Source organism: Vollenhovia emeryi, unplaced genomic scaffold (genome assembly GCF_000949405.1).
Source record: "Vollenhovia emeryi isolate VEMERY1.0 unplaced genomic scaffold, V.emery_V1.0 DF939150.1, whole genome shotgun sequence".
NCBI classification, from domain to species: Eukaryota; Metazoa; Arthropoda; class Insecta; order Hymenoptera; family Formicidae; genus Vollenhovia; species Vollenhovia emeryi.
This window is the reverse complement of record NW_011967216.1, coordinates 2,090,727-2,109,528: the sequence shown is the minus strand read 5'-3', so window position 1 is coordinate 2,109,528 and position 18,802 is coordinate 2,090,727. Positions and strand designations below refer to the sequence as shown.

General features: G+C 43.8%; 4 protein-coding genes across 7 annotated transcripts; 2 read left to right on the top strand and 2 right to left on the bottom strand.

Annotated features, from left to right (window-relative positions):
* Positions 1 to 949: 949 nt before the first annotated feature.
* On the top strand, positions 950 to 3,542 carry LOC105565656 (peptidyl-prolyl cis-trans isomerase-like 4). Its single transcript, XM_012019026.1, has 4 exons — positions 950 to 1,115; positions 1,203 to 1,693; positions 1,879 to 2,120; positions 2,760 to 3,542. Exons 1-4 carry the CDS (start codon positions 1,046 to 1,048, stop codon positions 3,430 to 3,432), a joined length of 1,476 nt encoding a protein of 491 aa, XP_011874416.1. The 5' UTR covers positions 950 to 1,045; the 3' UTR covers positions 3,433 to 3,542.
* LOC105565657 lies at positions 3,540 to 13,451 on the bottom strand. Of its 3 annotated transcripts, XR_001009211.1 has the most exons (14): positions 13,232 to 13,450; positions 12,765 to 12,888; positions 12,514 to 12,695; positions 12,171 to 12,430; positions 10,983 to 11,169; positions 10,599 to 10,888; positions 10,124 to 10,524; positions 9,900 to 10,045; positions 9,438 to 9,769; positions 9,215 to 9,349; positions 8,958 to 9,142; positions 8,664 to 8,818; positions 5,635 to 7,657; positions 3,540 to 5,568 (listed from the first exon to the last, which is right to left on the bottom strand). XR_001009211.1 is itself a non-coding variant. In XM_012019028.1 (13 exons), the coding sequence occupies exons 2-13, from the start codon at positions 12,841 to 12,843 to the stop codon at positions 6,584 to 6,586; spliced, it is 3,408 nt and encodes a 1,135-aa protein (XP_011874418.1). In that variant the 5' UTR covers positions 12,844 to 12,888; positions 13,232 to 13,451; the 3' UTR covers positions 3,540 to 6,583. The 3 variants fall into 3 exon arrangements, 2 of the variants coding, with proteins under 2 accessions (XP_011874418.1, XP_011874417.1); XM_012019028.1 differs by having other exon boundaries at positions 3,540 to 7,657; positions 10,124 to 10,547; positions 10,640 to 10,888; positions 13,232 to 13,451; XM_012019027.1 differs by having other exon boundaries at positions 3,540 to 7,657.
* Positions 13,452 to 14,231: 780 nt separating this feature from the next.
* Positions 14,232 to 16,326, top strand: LOC105565653 (putative thiosulfate sulfurtransferase, mitochondrial). Of its 2 annotated transcripts, XM_012019022.1 has the most exons (5): positions 14,232 to 14,452; positions 14,907 to 14,945; positions 15,244 to 15,495; positions 15,604 to 15,766; positions 15,839 to 16,326. In XM_012019022.1, the coding sequence occupies exons 1-5, from the start codon at positions 14,266 to 14,268 to the stop codon at positions 15,909 to 15,911; spliced, it is 714 nt and encodes a 237-aa protein (XP_011874412.1). In that variant the 5' UTR covers positions 14,232 to 14,265; the 3' UTR covers positions 15,912 to 16,326. The 2 variants fall into 2 exon arrangements, with proteins under 2 accessions (XP_011874412.1, XP_011874413.1); XM_012019023.1 differs by lacking the exon at positions 14,907 to 14,945 and having other exon boundaries at positions 14,234 to 14,452.
* On the bottom strand, positions 16,163 to 18,621 carry LOC105565654 (UPF0396 protein CG6066). The gene is made up of 5 exons (XM_012019024.1): positions 18,435 to 18,621; positions 18,154 to 18,360; positions 17,276 to 17,369; positions 16,730 to 17,175; positions 16,163 to 16,481 (listed from the first exon to the last, which is right to left on the bottom strand). Exons 2-5 carry the CDS (start codon positions 18,255 to 18,257, stop codon positions 16,307 to 16,309), a joined length of 819 nt encoding a protein of 272 aa, XP_011874414.1. The 5' UTR covers positions 18,258 to 18,360; positions 18,435 to 18,621; the 3' UTR covers positions 16,163 to 16,306.
* Positions 18,622 to 18,802: the final 181 nt, after the last annotated feature.

Below are 18,802 nucleotides of genomic sequence, written 5' to 3'. Positions count from 1 at the left end.
CCACCTGGTAAATTTCATTGAATTTGTTATAACCTTACTTCAGGTCCTTTCCAGTAACAATTCTGCAAAATCATACACTAAAAATTGGGGAGAAATGTACCAAATTTCAAGTGATCATAACTTGGTAAATAATGAAGATAAAAATAAATACAAAAATGGAAAATGAAGTGTCCTCTTAAAAAATATTTGAATGGCGAATGATAAAGTGAGAGGATTGCTAATCGAACGTCCGAGTTTGCGACGGTGCATCAGCGTGAATCAGATATCACAGCCTAATTATAACCAAGTGCACATGAAACTATAGAGTATTAGCTTTAAAATGCTTGTTTACCGAGCTCGATACGATCATGTTTCGCGGAATTTTGCACATTTAAAGAAAGTTTTTTTCTTTAAATCTTGATTTATCATTCGCACATGGCAAATGTAATATCAACCTTCAACTCATGTAAAACGCGATATCTGCTAACGAAGGAATGGCAGATTTAAATGATTAAAATACATTTAATATATTACCTTGATATAGCAGGTATTATGTTAACAATTTCGCAACCGGTGATTCGCGCGGTCTATTACGTAATTGAATAATATTATAAATATATAATATCGAATACGATACTTTTATTTAAATATAGTGCAAAGTAATCTTGTACGGGTTTTCTAACCTCGTCACGAAGAGAAAATATCTTGAATCTCGGCAATTCCGCGTGACGCGAGAAAAAGAGAAAGATTCCCAGGTGGAAAAAGCCGAGAGCGAAATTGTTGAAGAGGATCGAATGCAGCTTGAATTGGCTTGAATTGCAACTCGAAATGGTAAATGGCGCAAAACAATGGGATTGCACGGTTGTCACGGGATGTTTATTGCCGCGCATTTTTTTTGTTTTCGTCAATAACGACATCTACATATTGACTTGTTAACTGTATCTAACCTAACCTGTACTTATAATCTAACCTCGTTGGTCTCTCCCTGGCGGTTCCTTCCATGGCGGTCTCGTAGAGGGAAAGGAAAAAAGCTAGGTCCTGCAGTTGAAAAATCCGAGAAGAAGGCATGGCCGTGGTGGTAGAGACCACTATAGGAGATTTCACGGTGGATCTGTATACCGAGGAGCGTCCTCAAAGTGAGTACATCCTTCCACGTTGCGCATTTGTAAGAATGATAAAACTGCATGTACCGCATGAATTTACGTTACATTATATGTCTATAGCCACGCGGAATTTCCTGAAACTATGCAAGCTCAAGTACTACAACTGGAACCTCTTCCACTCGGTGCAGACCAACTTTATCGCGCAGACCGGCGATCCCACCGGCACCGGGAAAGGTGGAGAGAGCGTGTACGGAATCGTACTGGGTGAGAAGGCCCGTTACTACGAGGCCGAGCAGATGCCCAAGATCAAGCACGGTCGTATAGGTCTGCTGTCCATGGTGAATTGCGGCAACAACATGCTGGGCTCTCAGTTCTTCGTCACACTGGGCTCGGAGCTGCAATCCTTGGACAACGAACACTGCGTGTTCGGAGAGATCACCGAGGGACTGGAGGTGATTCTCAAGTTTAACGAAACCATCTGCGACGGAGATCAAAGGCCGTATCAAGATATAAGAATATCCCACACTGTCGTCTTGGAGGATCCTTTCGACGATCCTGTGGGACTCGTGATTCCCGACAGAAGCCCGGAACCTACCAAGGAAGCTCTAATGGTACGCCATGTTTAGAAAATGTTTAGCAATCTTTTACGTTGCCTTGAGATAAACAACTTGGCAAACGTATTTCCTTACGTACCTTTCTATCTTATCTCTAATATTTTAATATACTTATTGTTAGATATATTCGCTCTTTTTATCTTCCTCGTGCATTCTCTTTAGCCACGTTTACTTATGTTTAGAGCGATAGAATTGGGGCGGATGAAGCAATCGACGATACCGGTGGCATGACCGTGGAAGAGATTGTAGAAATGCAAAGGAACAAGGAGGCGAAAGCGAGAGCCACGATATTAGAGATTGTGGGCGATATACCGGATGCGGATATTGCCCCACCGGAAAACGTCTTGTTTGTCTGCAAATTGAATCCGGTCACAAACGACGACGATCTCGAAATTATCTTCAGTCGTTTCGGAACAATAGTTGGGTATGTAAACGTTTATTTTCATAATATTCGTTATGCTTCTAATTATACATTATGGTCCGTGTTATCGTATTTCGTATACGTAGCGTAAGTTACCTTGTTTTTTTAACCGAGTTGAAAGAGCTTTGAAAATTTAACTTGGTTAAGATACAAGTTAGCCCACAATAAAATTAATTGAATTAAAAGTTAAGTTAATGATAAAAAGAAATTAAAAAGTTAAGTTTGTTTTAATTTTACACAAAATCTTAGATTCGCGATCACGTAAACTGCATTGAATTTCACGACCAGCGTTTAGACAACCAATCACACTACACGGAATATGGTCCGTTTTATATGCAAACAAATCCACATGAGTTCGAGAATCAAAATCCCATGTAATGGCCGTGTTCCAAAATTCACTGCCAGCGCTAAAGATTTATAGCGCATATAACGTATACTGTAGATTTTTAGTGCCGAGAGCGAATTTTGGAACACAGGCGTCTCGCGACGTCTTTGTTTACGGCATGGCTAATTTTAAGATAGGTAAGTTGAAAGTTAACAATTTATAATCAAACTTAGTTAAGTTAAAATGATTTAACTTATTAATTTTTATCTTTTGAACTGGACTCTATTCAACCCTGCATATGCATATGACTGTTGCAGCTGCGAAGTTATAAGGGATCACCAGACGGGCGACTCCTTGCAGTACGCGTTCATCGAATTCGCCGATCGCAAAAGCTGCGAGGACGCATACTTTAAAATGGACAATGTTCTGATCGACGACCGAAGGATACACGTGGATTTCTCGCAATCGGTCGCAAAGATGCGTTGGCGTGGCAAGGGAAAAGGTATCAAGTATTTCGACGAGGACGACAAGACGAAGAGTTATTCCTCGAGGAAAGCTGAGTCTTGGCGAGATAAGGATCATGATAACAATAAGAGCAGAGAGGAAGGGAGAAGAAAAGAGAGCGATAAAGATCGCGTCTATGAGCACAGAAAGCACGAACGCCGAAGAGAAGACAGAGATACTAAAGACAGAAGAAGAGAAAAGGAAGACAGATCGCACGATGATCATTATGAGAGGAATAGGTACGACGGTGAGCGAAAAGATAGAAGAAGAAAAGAGGAGCGACGGGACAGGAACAGTGATCAGAGGGGGAGCTACAGCGACCGGAGAAGAGATGAGAGCGAAGAGAAGTTGGAGAGGAGAGGCAAAAGGGACGAACATGGTGACAGAGAGCGTCGGCATCGTGATAACGATAGGAAAAGGCCCACGGAGGATGAAGATAACACGAGACACAGGGATAGGTCGCACAAGCATAAAAGAAAACGGTGAGAGGAAAAAGGACACGAAGAAGTTTCGAGTGTAAGATGAATTGGGATTTGCTACCTGTCGGTTTCTTTTCTATTGCGACGTGTAAAAGTAAATAAAAACATATACACAGTTTACAAGAGGGGCTGTAATTCAAACGTTCTTCTTTTTACATCGAGCAAAACTGCCAGCATTCTTTCGAGTACAAAATATCGAGAAGAAGAGATATTCGTTATTAATCAACCCGCAAGAGATAGGGCGTCAATCGACGCGCGCACCTTCTTTCGCAGATCGACAAAGGCGATTTTCGCAAGGCCACTTGGAAAGCTCTACGGATTGTACAACTGGTAAGAGCGCATACGGTAAAGCTATCGAAACCACAGACTTTATTCGATAAAGTAGTAGTAGTCTCGATGAAGAATGATCACCGTAACGGGTATGACGATGAATGATCGGAACGGATTGTCGCGAAGCGAACGGCCGTGTTAAAAATAGAGAGCGATCTGACGGCGTTTACGTTCGAGCACCGCCACCCGATTTAAGGAGGAGTATAATCTCTCACGAAAGTGCCTCGCGCACTTTCGAGTCCAAGTCCCGCTTTAGTTTGCGCACGCACGCGCGAGAACATTATAGGAACGATAAATCATTTATGTGGACACGCAGGTAATGAGCTCGCGAGCTCTCGCTTTCGCTCTTTTGTTTCTTTGGTGACGTTGCAATTTGGTATTCTTGCATACGTAGGAAGGCACATTGGTTCCTCGCGATATCCTCGTTTCGCCTGCCCGTCTCTCCCCGCACGGTACAGCGGTGGAAAGACGGGAACGAGATCGATAGAGAAGCGAAGCCGATCGGTTGCGATTCGCAACTTTTGCGCGACTGGAAAAGAGAGAAAGAAAATATTTTATGTTGTTGAATGCAAGATTATCTATCAGCATCATCACCTTCACGGTATCATGTAGCATATATGCGCGATCTTGTCTCACGATTCGTTCGCCGGGTTATTTTACGTATCGCTCACGAGAAAGCAAACTATTCCAAACTTGGCGATATACGCAGCTACATTATAACGCTTATTTGTTTCTTCATAGAGAGCTCCATCCTAATCGCGCGTATCATAGCTTCGCTAAATCACAATCGGCCCATATGTTACAAGTTTGAAAGAAAATTTAGCCGCATTACATCAAACGCTTTATGTATACACATATCGGGGAAGGGGAAAACAGAACTATACGTTAAGCGCGTACGCGTGCTGCATATATTAGACAACTAATCTCAAAATATATAACACAAATAAATACGGTGAATTATATTAGGAGACATTTATGACATACAGGATGATTCTCAATTAAGTATTCGTATTTCAGAGGGTGAATTTAGAGGCCGTAACACATGTTTCCAGTTTGCGAGTACTTTCCTTCATTATTATAACTCGGAAATTTTTCTCTTTTTCGAGAAGAGTTGCGAACACTCTAGGCCGTAACACAGTATTAGATAATGTTAAAAGAATGAGAGATAAATTTGATTGAAGAGAAAGAAATGCAATTTGAAATTAAGAAGAAAGTAAATGGAAAAAGGTTGACATCGAAAAAGTCGTTTCGGTTAAATACATACTCCCTCCGTAATGCCAACCTTCGGTTGGCAGCACTCGGGAGTAAGGACTGACGAAACTTCAATTTAAATAACAAAGAATTTTCACCCTGTCAAGTATTAATACATAATTAAGAATTACCATGTATAATATATATATATATATATCTATATCTATATAATTGTTCTGCGATATATTTTTTTTCTCTTGTAATTCGCTCGATGTACTTCCATACTTGCGGAAATCAAGGAAACTGATTCAAGAGATTGATAAATTAATGAATAAATTACAAGTGTGCCGTTGTCAACGTGTCGAAAAAGTATGTCGAACCAGTCGAGACCTCGAATAAGAAATGTCATCATTTGACAGTCGTAGGGATCTTTTGTCGTTTCATATGTCTCGATCGGGATACGGCGGATTACAAATATTGTGGCAGAACGCAGACACGTATAATGACATATGGATATATCGCAAGACTAATATATATATAAGTTTTATACTTTGGCGTTGTTCGTTTATTCGCTTCGTTTTTTCTTCTAAGCGCGGGGAGACTACCTTAATCGTCGCGCGCCCTAAAAAAATAGTAAACGTTAAAATAACAGCTAGGTAAATGAGAGAATCCGATTTTCTATACCTACGTGATCTCCAGGAAGGATTGTTACATTACAGTAAAGCTACGCGAAAAGAAGTATCGTCTCTGTATCGAGCGTGTGCGCGTTACGTGTACCGTGCGTATCTCTGTACAAGCTCGAGAAAAGAAAGGAGAGACGCGCGAGTGTGGGACCGTGTCATCCCATTCGCGACTCGGTCTCTCCCTCTTTGTTCTCAGTGCCCAGATCTGATTATATCAATCCACAGGATCAAGCTTTCGGAGCTGAGGAATCGAAATTACTCGCGCGCGATCCGCGAGAAAGGCACTTGGCACTTGGGGGTTGCGCATTAAATCCCCCTAAAAGGCCGCTACACGCGAGATGCGATATCGGGGGAAGACACAATTCTTCTTTCCTATTCTATCGAGAGTTACTTTGGTAATGACTAGGTCATATACTACGTCGCTACGTTAGTTATAGGTCGTGGTGCTCGTATCCGTTATGGCCTGGCGTGATGATTGGCTTACTAAATAATGAATAGTAATCGTAATGGCGCGACGCGCCGGCTTAGGCGCTTCCCCGTTATGGCCGTTCTCCGCATCGTAAGCTCGTGGTTACGTTCTAACGAGACTCTACGAGAAACGTCGACGATCGTCTCGCGAAAACTTGTACTTGTTCTGGGACGCTCGTGCTAACGACACCCGTGCCCGCATTTATGTCTATCGTTGCGCTCGAATCTCGTCTCAAGAGGGCTGGTCATCGAAACGTGCCAAGTGGTAATCTCGAGATACGTGAACCGGTTACTTCTAGCGTTAATCCTCTGTCTCTCGAATCGCAATTATTGCTATGAGAGAGAGAGAGAGGGGGGGCGGGGGGACCATCGGAAAAACGAATCAGAGACACTTATCCTTTTAAAAGGCGCTTCGAGACTAGCCCCTCGGCCACACACTCAGCCCCTCGGCTACACACTCGGCGTACAAGCATAAATACGGGCTACTTAGAATTGGATGCGGTAGTTGCTGGGACGCGGTATCGACCTCGCCTTGGTCGGCGGCAGCGAGGCCGTGGACGCCTCGCTACTGGCGGTTCCGCCGGAGTCGCGGCCGCTCTTGCTGCTGACGGTACTGCCGGTGCTCTGTCCGCGGGAGGAGGCACCTGCTCCCGTTTGCTTTCTCAAGGTGTTACCGCCACCCTTGAGGACAGCAGCCGCCGCCGCCGCTACCGAGGATTCGCCGTCGCTCAGCCGACCGTACTCGCCGATGCGGCTACGGGACGACGACGGTGGCGGCGGGATGAAGGATCGGTTCTGCATCTCCCTGTGCCTCACCGCCGACTCCAGCGCGCAAAGATTACCGCCGACCAAGGACTTGTTGCGATTGCTGACCATCATCGTGTCGGATTGGAGCCTCTCGTACTCGTGACCGCCGCCGCCGCCGATCGACGATTTCTTCATGAGGCTTTCCACGGAGGTCTTCTTCTTGCTGCGCGATGCCTTGGCGGCGACGGCGGCACCGGTGTCGAATCTGCCGTACTCGATGCTGCTGCAATTGCCGGAGGAATCGCGCACCATCTTGCCGCTGCCACTCGCGACCGATGACGTGTCCAGCATTCCGGGGTCCGACTTCTTGCGCGTCTCCGTATCGCTGAGACGGCAGTAGCGGGAGTTGGCGCTGGTCGCCTTGAGTGCCCTCGGTGGTCGCGGCAACGAGCTGGGCGGCAGACTGCCGGCGCGACGTGGCTCGCCGCCCACTTCCGCTGCCATCCGCTGCCGCTGCGAGCTTCTGCCCTGCTTCTCGAGCAACATCATGTCCTCGGTTGGCTTACCGCTACCGCCGTCCGACAGTCGCGAGATCGTGCCCTTGAGCCTGGCCGCCGCATTTGCGAACTCGATTATGCTCGACGACACCACGTCGCCGCCGCTGCCGGACGAGTCGTCCAGCAATCGACTCTTGCTCGAGGCGGTGCTCGAGGTACCTGTGCTATCTACACCCGCCAGTAGTGGCTTGGGTATTTTTCCTTTTCTCGACGTAGTGCCTGGATTAGAGAATCCTGGAAAACAGCAAAGTGCCCGCTGAAACATGAAACAAAGAACGCACCGGTTGCAGACAGGAGGCCGGGACCTGGAAAAGGGGTTAGTGCTCGCATAAAACGCTCGCACATGCACATCCAGGGATGGACTGAGAAGATGCGGACGGGACTGACGAGGTGAGGACGCTCGGAAGGAATTAGTCCAACGATTCGCAAAAGAACAAGAGATAGATTAATTTGTAAAACGTCACATCTATTTTGGCTGTCTACTCGAGCACAATTTTGAAAAACTGTTAATATACATATATTCGATCAAATAAAATTAACAAAAATAAAATAAAGCGCTAGCACACATCTGTAGAAAGACAGCAAAAGTTATTCGGACAATATTAATAGTAACACATCTCGATAAGTAGAAAACAAATTTTTTAAACAAAATAAAATCTTAAGCTGTGTTAAGTCAAACAATACCTATTATGCGATTAACTTTAAAATAACTCCAATCGGAGAATAGCCAGGATGTAACGTTGCTCGTTTCGAACTTCGTCATTTGAGGGCGAGCGAATCTACTTGACATTTTACCTCCGTTCTACAAGCATACGTATGTACACGCTAGCTATTCTTACGGCAGGTTCGTCGTTAAATAGAGAGAAAAAAAAACAAAAGAAAACATGATCGAGCTAACAAAAGGTACTCCGGAGAGAGTTATACACAGCAACGCAAGGATACCTTCGAACGTGGGACCTGTAATATTTGCATGATCAGCGGCGACTGTTAAAAACAGTTGCTAAAGAATTACGATCGTTCGTAAATTAAGGTACCTCTAATGATGGGGAAAAAAAACATTAATGTGTGAACAAAGTATAAATGTCAATGTATCAAACGGCGCACGTACGTGGTTATAGACAATATGTAACGCGAGAGCAACGGAGCATTGCGAAATTGGACGCAACGGAGACAACGACGTGACGCGATTCGAGACCCGAAAGCTTTCGAGAGAGTCGATCGTCCGCTTTGGAAGATGGAACGCTATATCTTATTCTGCGTACCTTGCTAAGCAGCTGAGAGTCTAGCTCTTTCAGTTGATCATCGAGACTCTTATTAGTCTGCTCAAAGCTGCCCTGCTTTCTATACTTATAACTGTCGGAAACCCCGTAAGAGCCGGTACTGCCGTAACCGCTACCACCGCCGAGTACGCTGCTCACTTTTCGTACGAAAAAAGAGAGAGAGAGAGAGAGAGAGATATTACTACAAATGCCACAACTCGTGAAAGAGTATTAACGAATTATCGTGACCGAATTTCTTTTTTTATCTCCGAATTATCCACCAAGATTTCGCTTTACCAAGTTCCGGCGTGCTCGTCAGCACGGTGTGATGATCCGCCGACGTACTCGAGTGAGAGGAATGCGCGGCAGGATAGCTACCCACGCCGCTGCTGCTACTGCTGTCCGCTTTGTCGTACGTGTGTTTTTGCAGCACCCTGATCATGGCATCTCTCTCGGCTAGCTTGGACTCTAAATCCTTCATTCTACGAGGAGTCAATTGATTCGTAAGTATGGTATAGCGATCACTGCGATTCGTCGGATATATTTTCTCTTACCTAGATTCGAGATCAGCCAATTTCTTTTGTGCTGCGTGCACCTCGTCCATGTGTCTCATCTTCTCCGAGCGAGCCTCGGCGATTAATTTCTCTGCGTCTTGACTGGTCTTTTCCAAAGCGGCGATTTTCGCGTCTCTAATCACCAAGATAAACGCAAGAGAAACGTAAAGGAAGAGGACGAGCGCGACATGGAAAAAAATCAACATAATGAAACTTTACTCACTTTGGCAAGCTGGCAGCATCGATAGCCGCTTGCCTCAGTGCGCTTTCCTCGAGGTAGCGTTGTTCCCACTTTGCGACATCGCCCTCGAGCGACATAATCTTCTCGTCCCGTTCGCGCAACCGTCGTTTCAGCTCCGCGATCGTCTCGCCGTTGGACGTCTGCTCGTTGCCGTTGCCACCGCCGCCTCCTCCGCCACCCTCGCGCAACTCCCTTTCCAGCTGACCTCTCAGTTGTCTCTCGGTCTCTTCTCGTCTATCGCTAGACGCTTGAAGCGAAGACAAGGCCCGCTGAAGCTGACCCACTCTCTCCACGTAAACTTGCTTCTTTCGACACTTGACAAATAAATATCCACATTAATATGTTGCGACCAATATAATTCATTAAATGTGAAACCTGTCAGTTTCTCTTTCGTTTTTTTTTCCAAATTAAATATTCATCAGATTTATTAATAAATCAATTTACTTCTTCCTCCAGCCGCACGACATTGCCTTGCGCGTTCGTCAGCGCGGTATCCAGAATGTCGATGTGCGTACGTTGCTCCTGCAAAGTCGCCCGTTGGGCCGCCAGCTCAATCTCCTGTCTCTCCTTCGCAGCGGTCAATTCTTTATCTAAAAACACACGAAAGGGTGTAAATTCAGAGAGAAATTGTACTTTTACGTGCGCGCGTGGATCGGGACGAATCGTACTCTGAGTGATGAGCTGTCCGATGAGTAGCTCGCGTTGCGTCAATTCCTTTCGCACTGTCTCAACGACCGACGGGCTGTCCGTACGCGCGGACAGCAGGTCGATCTGATCTCTGTACGCGCGGTTTAGCTCGGTCAGCCGACGGCATTCGTTTTGCAACCTCATTCGAGCGGCACGCTCCAGCTTCTCCCGTCGCTCGCAGGACGCCGCAAGCTCCTCGTGGACACGATGCACCTTCGCTATCTCCTGCTCCAACTTCTGCGTCTTGGCAACCTTGTTGTAGCAGTGATTCAGCTCGAGTTTCAACGTGCTGTTCTCTTGGATTACTAACTGAATCATCTCCGACGATGGCCAGAGCTCGCCCATCTTCCTTTCCAACTCTTCCCGTCCTTTGGTCTGCGGTCTGTGAAGATGTCTAGCTGTCAGCTAAATATCCAAGTGTCGGCGTGAAACACAAATAGAAAAATATTATGTTACCGGGGCGATGTTGTTCGAAGATTGTAATTATCGATGTCCACCTTGTTGATCCTGGATAGATCTGGCTGTGATCGCGATACAGTTAGCTTCTCCGTTGGCCCGAAGAGCCGGTGTTTGCTTTTAAATATCGAGGATACATAGCACGGTGTCGACCTGTCTTCGTACTCGCTATTGTTCTGTTTCCCCCTGTCGCCGCCGTCTCTTATTCTCATCTCTCCTAATCTCATCTCTAGACTGCCACTGTTAGAATACGGCGGCACCTTTACCTCCTTCGCTAAATGTTTCAAGACCTGCCAAGTGCGTACGTAGATTGGACTTAAATTTGAACAATAATTTAACCGATAATTACTAATCCAATTAATTAGTCGTTTTAGATCAGTATACCTGAGACTGATTAAGATAATCATCCGGGATATCTGTGATTTCTTGGCAACCACCACCAGATTGTTCATGGACGTAATCCTCGTGCGGCAGGTTGGACAAGGACTGTATCGTGGGACTGTTGGAATGGCCCTTTCCGTCGCAATATAAGTAACCCACATCTCCGTGTTCCCTCACTATACCCGATAACCTGCGACACAAGCAAGTAGGAAAGTAACCTCTGGAGTCATTAATAAACAACCAAGGTTGGCAAGTAACGCGTTACAATAATCAATGTTTTCATTACCTTACGTTTTCTCATTTCTTACGTTCACACTCATGGTTAATATAAAGAATTAGAGAAAATTATACATATATTAAATTGTACACTGAGACAAATTTTTATCGGATAAACCAATTAAATAGTGTTTCCGATCACATTTTCCGATTAAATTATGGATACATCCGATGAAATTTGATCAAAAACCAATCATATTTTTCATTGGATATATCAGTTTGTTATTATGTAATTGGATTATCCGATTATATTTCATTGGATATTTTTCTCAGTGTAATAAAGAAATAAGTAAGAAAAGTAGTTGAGGCGCGCGCGTCAGCGCGCACTGCGTGTAGTCTCCTCCTCCTCCTACTCCTCTAGAAGAAAAGGCATGAAAGTGCGTTCTCGGTCGCGCTCATATTGTTGCCGCTTTTCCGCGATTTCGCATTCGCGTGATAACGTGACCGAAGTTTTATATTAACTTGCACTCATGGTTTATATAAAGAATTATGTAAAATTATGTATCAAATTGTAATCAAGAAATAAGTAAGAAAAGCAGTGGAGGCGCGCTAGTCCTATATAAAAAAAAGGCGTGTTAAGTCGATAGTCGAAAGTCTCCAAGTATTGTTGTCGTTTTTCCGAGATGCTGATTGTCTCGCTTGTGCAATACGACATGCTTCAGTCGTGTTATTTGCAGCTGTCAAACCATGCGAATTTTTAGAGAGAGAGAGAGAGAGAGCAAATGGCGCGCACTTGTGTTATCTAGTATAGTTACAAAAGAATATATAGTTAGATTGCATTGAACCTTATCCATTTACTAGAGAACATAATTTTACCTGTTTACTGCAGAGACTTGTATTTAATTGTACTAATAGGTAAGGAATTACTTTTGTAAAGTAATTTTGCCAACCTTGTAAGAAACGCGTGCTACTCACCTTCCAGACGGTATCCATGAACTGTCGTCGTTGGCGTTGTGTATAATTAATGTGTTGTAGGAACTCGTGGAGACATCCAGGCTGCTCCTGTTGGAACCACTGGTGCGATTGCTCAAGTTGTCCTTCAAGCTGTTCCGATTGGATCCATTGATGCTGTCCTTGAGACTGTTCCGATTGGAGCCGTTCAAGCTCTCTTTCAGACTGTTCCTGTTAGAGCCGTTCAAGCTATCTTTCAGACTGTTCCTGTTATGTAGATTGCCCTGTGTTGTGACAAAAGGAGACGCTGCTAAATTGCTGTATTCGGTGTAAAATACTTGTACAGCTTTTATGCTTTGGACGTTACCTGAATATTTGGTATGTTTTCCTTGTGACTGGAAGATCTGGAGGGACTCTGCTGTTGATTTTCCTGACCTTGCGGTTCTTGTCGAGCCGTATGTCGTATGACATATCTCTCTTCGTTGCTCAGGTTTTCGTTGGATGTGGAAACGTCAGTCTCGCTACCGCTCAAACTTTGAGGAAGGCCCCCTGCGAAAGAAGATATCTAGTGGACACCTTGCTAAGGTGGGAAGGATGTTACGTTTTACGAAGGTATACCTTGCATGGACAATTGTTTCCTTTGTAAATTGTTGTTGGAGAACGGCAGGAATCTGTTTCCTTGCTGTAGCGAGCTCATTTTCGCAAGATTCAGCTCATTTATGTGGATTATTGTACGCCTCGTCTGAAAACAAAAGGACAGGAGACACTCTCGAGAATTGACGGACAAGGGGCGAAAGACGGAGATAGACAGGAGGAAAACAGAGGTGTTCGGTAAGCGCGCGGCTCTCTATTGAAGGTCTCTATTGAATTCTACTTAGGCGAAGGAGCCTGCACGATCCTCTGGGAACGGAGAGCACATCGTGCAAGAATAAACAATAGGGCGCATCTCGTTGATCCTCGTCGTAGTCTCGTCATCGGGGTGTTTCTGCCAGAGCAGTGGCCGCGCGGGGAATCGAAAGGCGGACGCGTCGTCGACGCGACGGCAAGTCCAGCTCGAGCCTTTGCTCCGTCCCCGATTTACTCACTCGGTGTGAAACTGCGAGACCGGAGCAGAGTCGTATCCGTGATTATTTTCGATAAATTAGTACACTCCACTTGACCGTATACGAGAAATAAAAAGTGCTGCTTGCCACATTCCTCGTCAGATTGCGCTACCGACCATTTATTTAGCACCTAGAGTCTCTCGAGCAAGAGTTAAGTTTTTTCTACTGGATTACTTACGAAAGCCAATCAGGATTTAGCATTCAGTCACTTGGCCCAAAACTCTGCATCCTTATTGGTTCTCGTAAGCATATCGCGTGCCGTTGGCTTTAGAATACTGTTCGCCATTTTCAAAATAATTGCAGTTTATTAAAAATCATATGTATGATTGCGGAAAGTAAATCTGTAGAATACAAATTTCTACTTTTTCTGAAGCTTACGGTGAGAGGCAATAAAAAGTTATTTAAACGACATTCAAACGCTTGACTTGAGAAACACTTTAGCATCAGGCATCTTTTTAACGCCGGACACGCATGTAAATGCGATTTATTTTTCGACTCAATAGTATGCCAGAAACATTAAAATCCAGCAATATGAGACTTGTTCTTCTTCTATTTGGTGTTTCCACCGCAAAAACGCTCACCCCAACCCCGACCCTCGGTGAAAACGTAGTCTATAACTGGCACAGGACTTAAAACCAATAGTCCTCCGAGGTGATGCCTTCCTCACTACCGCCTCAAATATACTATATCTAATGTTTAGAACAATGTCATCGGATGACGCAATCCTGCAGGATCAAAATTTTTCTTCGGTCAGAAGACGTGTGTGTATCACTCGGCGTCCTAAACGGAACTCTTAAAGCCTCCGCTACAATGATTCTCGGTTCTGTCTACAATGGTCGTAGTCGTAAGAATAATCGACTGCGATTGGTCAATTCTTATCGAGCGACTACGACTACGACCATTGTAGACAGAACCGAGAATCATTGTAGCGGAGGCTTTAATTCAGGCAGACACATATGAATTAACCAATCATAGTCGACTATTCTTTACGACTTGTATAATGTAGACGAGGCTGCATGCGTCACGGTGTCGCGACTATCGCGGTGTCGCGGTGTCTCGTCATGTACAACTTTTCTCGTCAACTGCGTCAAGCGTACGTATCGTTGAGTTGTTTTCTCGGAAACCGATACGCCTTGCCGTTGGCATGGAGTCGTCGACGATTTTTAGAAATTACGTTTAACCGTTGGAGTGCGGGCAATAACTGTACGTATCTTTTATTTCTGTAATAGTGTTTAGAATTAGAACCGTGAGTTAAAGTTAGGCCCGGTTTCACCAACGCGAGTTAATCTAATCAGTCAGTTAACTTAACAGAGTGCCAACATAAAACTTGTTTATTAACCTATTTTCTTGGTATCAATTTTATGTTCGGCTGTTGGCACCCTGTTAAGTTAACCGACCGATTAGATTAACTCGCGTTGGTGAAACCGGGGCCTAAATTCCGTACACGATTACCGACGACCATCGATACGTTAACGACGTTTGCGCAGCTTTTCTATCATGTAGAAAAAGCTGCGCAAACGTCGTTAACGTATCGATGGTCGTCGGTAATCGTGTACGGAATTTAGGCCCGGGCCTCAATGTTTTTCCTCGCGAGCTCACGAGGGTGAACGGGCGCGCGATGTTTCTTCCACCAATCACGACTCTTGACGTTTTCTAGCGACCGTGGAAATCGTGGAATCGCTCGTCCCGAATGAAAGTGAGTCTCGTCCGCGGAACCTTCTGTTTCGACACGTTCGCTCTCCGCGCGCCGACCGTCACTTTGACAATAAATCGTTAAGTTTTCCTCTTTCTTTCCTTTTCGTCCGATGCCTCGCATTAAACAGAGCGTTTTTCAGACTCGCTCAGCGCTGAGCGGTTTCTGGTGTCCTTCGTTTCTCGCGTGTTCCGTTACGCGGATGTCTTTCCTCTTTTGCTTTTGTGCGAACAAATAGGATTTATTTGTAATTTGTGAAACATCAATGTTTACAGTAACAAAGATACAAATTTCTTTTCAGTGACACGAACTTTACATTCTTCGAATATATCTTGCCTGAAAAGAGACATTGCAAACCTGTGCAAAAAGAAGATGGCATCTTCCAAACCGTCCTCTGGACTATTAGATTTTGAAATTTCTTATGACGAGTTCAAAGCTAAAGTACAGCAACTAGAGGGAGAGCAAGAGACGCCCACAGTCTGGATCATTGACGTCAGACAACCATCTGAGATCAAAGAGACCTCTTCGATACCAGGAAGCATTAATATACCATGTAGGCCTCTTTTGCTACACGTCTAAATCTTGAAAAGTTTTTCTTTATTTTTAAACGTTGTAACAATGTTATATCATGTAAATGATAATAAAATATATTTTGTTTTAGTGGATACAATTACGCAAGTATTCAAAGAGATGTCGGCAGAAGACTTTATGAATGAATATAAAAAACCAAAGCCGTCTGTTGACAATGAAATCATATTTAGCTGCATGTCTGGCCGGAGAAGTCAGAGTGCGGTAAAACAATTGGAGAAATTGAATTACAAAAAGTAGATATTTTTTGGAATACAAATCAGTAAGGTACATGTAATAGAGAACTCTTAAACTTATTCATATTACAGGGTATACAGTTTTTCTGGAGGCTGGTCGCAGTGGGACAAAGAAAAGAAAAGAGAAGAAGAGGGGAAAAAATGAAAACCGTGTAACAATGGTAAGGCAATAAAAAAATAGAAAAGTCTAAGTAATCGAACATAAAGAGGAAGTTACCATTGCGATCTTATTAATAGAATATTTCCACCGTTGCACTGATTTTATATGTAATAATTTTGTGATGCTCTTTTATGCAAATAATAAAAAGTAAAGATTTATTTTGATGCATTGGATGGACACTTTTTTTTCCGATTGCTGTTGCCAAAGTTGTATAGAAAATAAGGAAAACATTACTATTTATCCAAATGTACATACATTGATATTTTCTATATACATCATCTTCGTACACCTAATGAAATCTTAAGTTTATATAATATGTATATACACACAAGTACACAATGACACGAGAAACTGTGTCAATGTTACACTCGATAAAGTCATCAATTCTTCTCCTGCGCCATTTTCTTGTGGTTAATCATCTCTCGAAATTGTCCTAATATAAGATTTTCTCTCTTCTGCCGTTCTTCCTTGCTGAACATGGCCAAGGCACGCTTCTCGTCGGCAGAATAGATCTGGTTCTCCTTTCGGATACGAACCGCTTCCATGCGACGATGCCTTTAAAGAAAAGATATGACGTCTAAGGTGTATCTCCGACAAGCGTGCCAGTAAAGATATACTAGATTAATGACGTTCGTCGAGATCGTTGGATTAAATAATTGAGACAGTGAATCGCGATATAATTTTACATATTTCGGATAGTCAATGTGCTTTGCTTTTAATGTAACGTCGAAAATATATTTTCACGTTGTTTCACGATACGAGATGTAGAAATACGACTCTTTTACATGTATGATGTATATTACCTGCTGCCACTCATGACGTAACCGACAGATTCGTACGCTGCGATCTCCTCGGATGTGAGGCCGATCTCGCCTCTCCTGGGTATGCGTTTCCCTTCGGCTACGTAAGCCGCCATTGCCGCGCCTTCGCCTGGCAGCAGCGCCTTGCCGAAATCCTTGGCCGAGAGAGTCACGTGTGGTTTCGGAGCAGGCCCAACCACACCGTCGTCTCCACTGTCATCTGAACTCGAACCTTTCTTCGGTTTTGGTTTATCAGTGACGGTGGTTTTCTCCACCCAGACCTCCTCGTCGCCACTATCGCTGCTGTCACTGTCGTCGCAACTACTACTGTCGCTCTCTTTCTTTGCCTTCTTCTTCTTCTTCTTGCCTCTCTTTGCTTCTTTCTTTACCTTTTTCTCTTTCTTTCTCTCCTTCTTCGCCTTCTTTTCCTTCTTCAATTTCTTGCTTTTCTAAATCAGTTGAATATCATTATTAACATTTGTTTGCATCCACAGACATGTGTTCAAATGAATATTACATTTCATTCAACATTGATCGTTAATCTAGTACCTTCTTTTTAACATCGTGTCGCTTTCTCTTGCGGTCCTTCGGCGAAGTGTTATCTTTGTGTTTGCTAAGATCCTCATCCTTTTCGTCCGAGCTACTGCAAATGAAAGAACAAACCGAGACTTTAAAGTCGCGCCACACATTATTTTCAATTTATTTGAAGCAATTCAAGTATCGATCTAAAGGACCGTCTACATTGGAAGTAAGCAGTAAGAAAACCATGACCTTTACCTTTCAATGTAAAAGCTAAGTGAGAGCTCAAGTACAAGAAATGGAAATATGTGGAGTAAGCTTGGTGTAAGGAGCGAGAAAGAACGATAACCTTTAGCTTTTACTGTAATAAAGCTAAAATACAGGCATATTTTTTTAAATATTTGTAACACTGGCCGATGGCGTTCCGATTCGCCGTGAGTAAGCGTAAGAGCTGAAGAGTAAGAGATAAAATTGATTTATTTCCTTACTCCACGCATTGTAGACGACGCGAAATGATTAATTTCTTTACTCCTCTTACTTCTTACGCCAGGCTTCATCTATAGGAACGTCTACAACAGATGCAGTAAGCCTGGCTTAAGAAGTAAGAGTAGGAGTATAGAAATTAATCGTTTCCATTTCTTACTCCTACTTCAGCTCTGATGCTTCCTCTTTTTAAAAGTTATGCCTGTACTTTAGCTTTTGCACTGATAAGATTATGGATTTTTTACTTTTTACTGCTCACTTCCATTGTAGACAATCCTTAATCCTAACCTCGCTAATCTTAATCAACGATTACAGATTGTTCAGAGTTAAATTCTTTCTTGACAAACGCTGCTCCTGTTACCAGGAACCAGGGTCGGCGACCCGCGTGAACGTCAGCAGCCAAACATTTCTATTTGTCTACGTACTATTCAATTTGCGTCGGCGATTTGCCCCAAGCTTCGGCAACTCCGCGCAATCCTATCAGCTCTCTCTCGCGCCTCCGCGCGTCCATCATCTTCTCGTTCATCATCTCCTCGCGGTTCTTCCTTTCCTCTTTTACGAATATCCGCTGTCGTTCGTCCAGGACGTCACCGACGTCACTCTGTCATTAGCTTCGCACAGGTGTGATAAAACTATAAACACACACACATACATATATGTATATACATTTCTGTATCGGATTTCCTCTGCTGCTTCTTTTTTTTACCTCATTTGTCCGATTTGGCGGACAAAATTTAGCGGGCAACCCGGCGATACTCCTTTACCTTCCTATCCTGTTGACGAACGTGTCGGTTGTCGACGGTACAACGGTGAGAGGTTAGGTTCGTTCTCAAATACATAACTGTACATAACCTACCAACTAAGAAGACTAGAGAAGTATATTTCATGGGCAATGTTCGCGGTATGGTCGAACGGCCGATTCATCAACTACGCGTGCTGGACTTGGAAGCGTCCAAACAATAAACACTAGGGGATTCCATTTCAAAACTTGGTGACCGAAAATATCCGAAAAATTTGCATAAATAAGATGACTTTGAGAGAATTTTTGAAAAAATGGACTTGAATCGAAGGCAC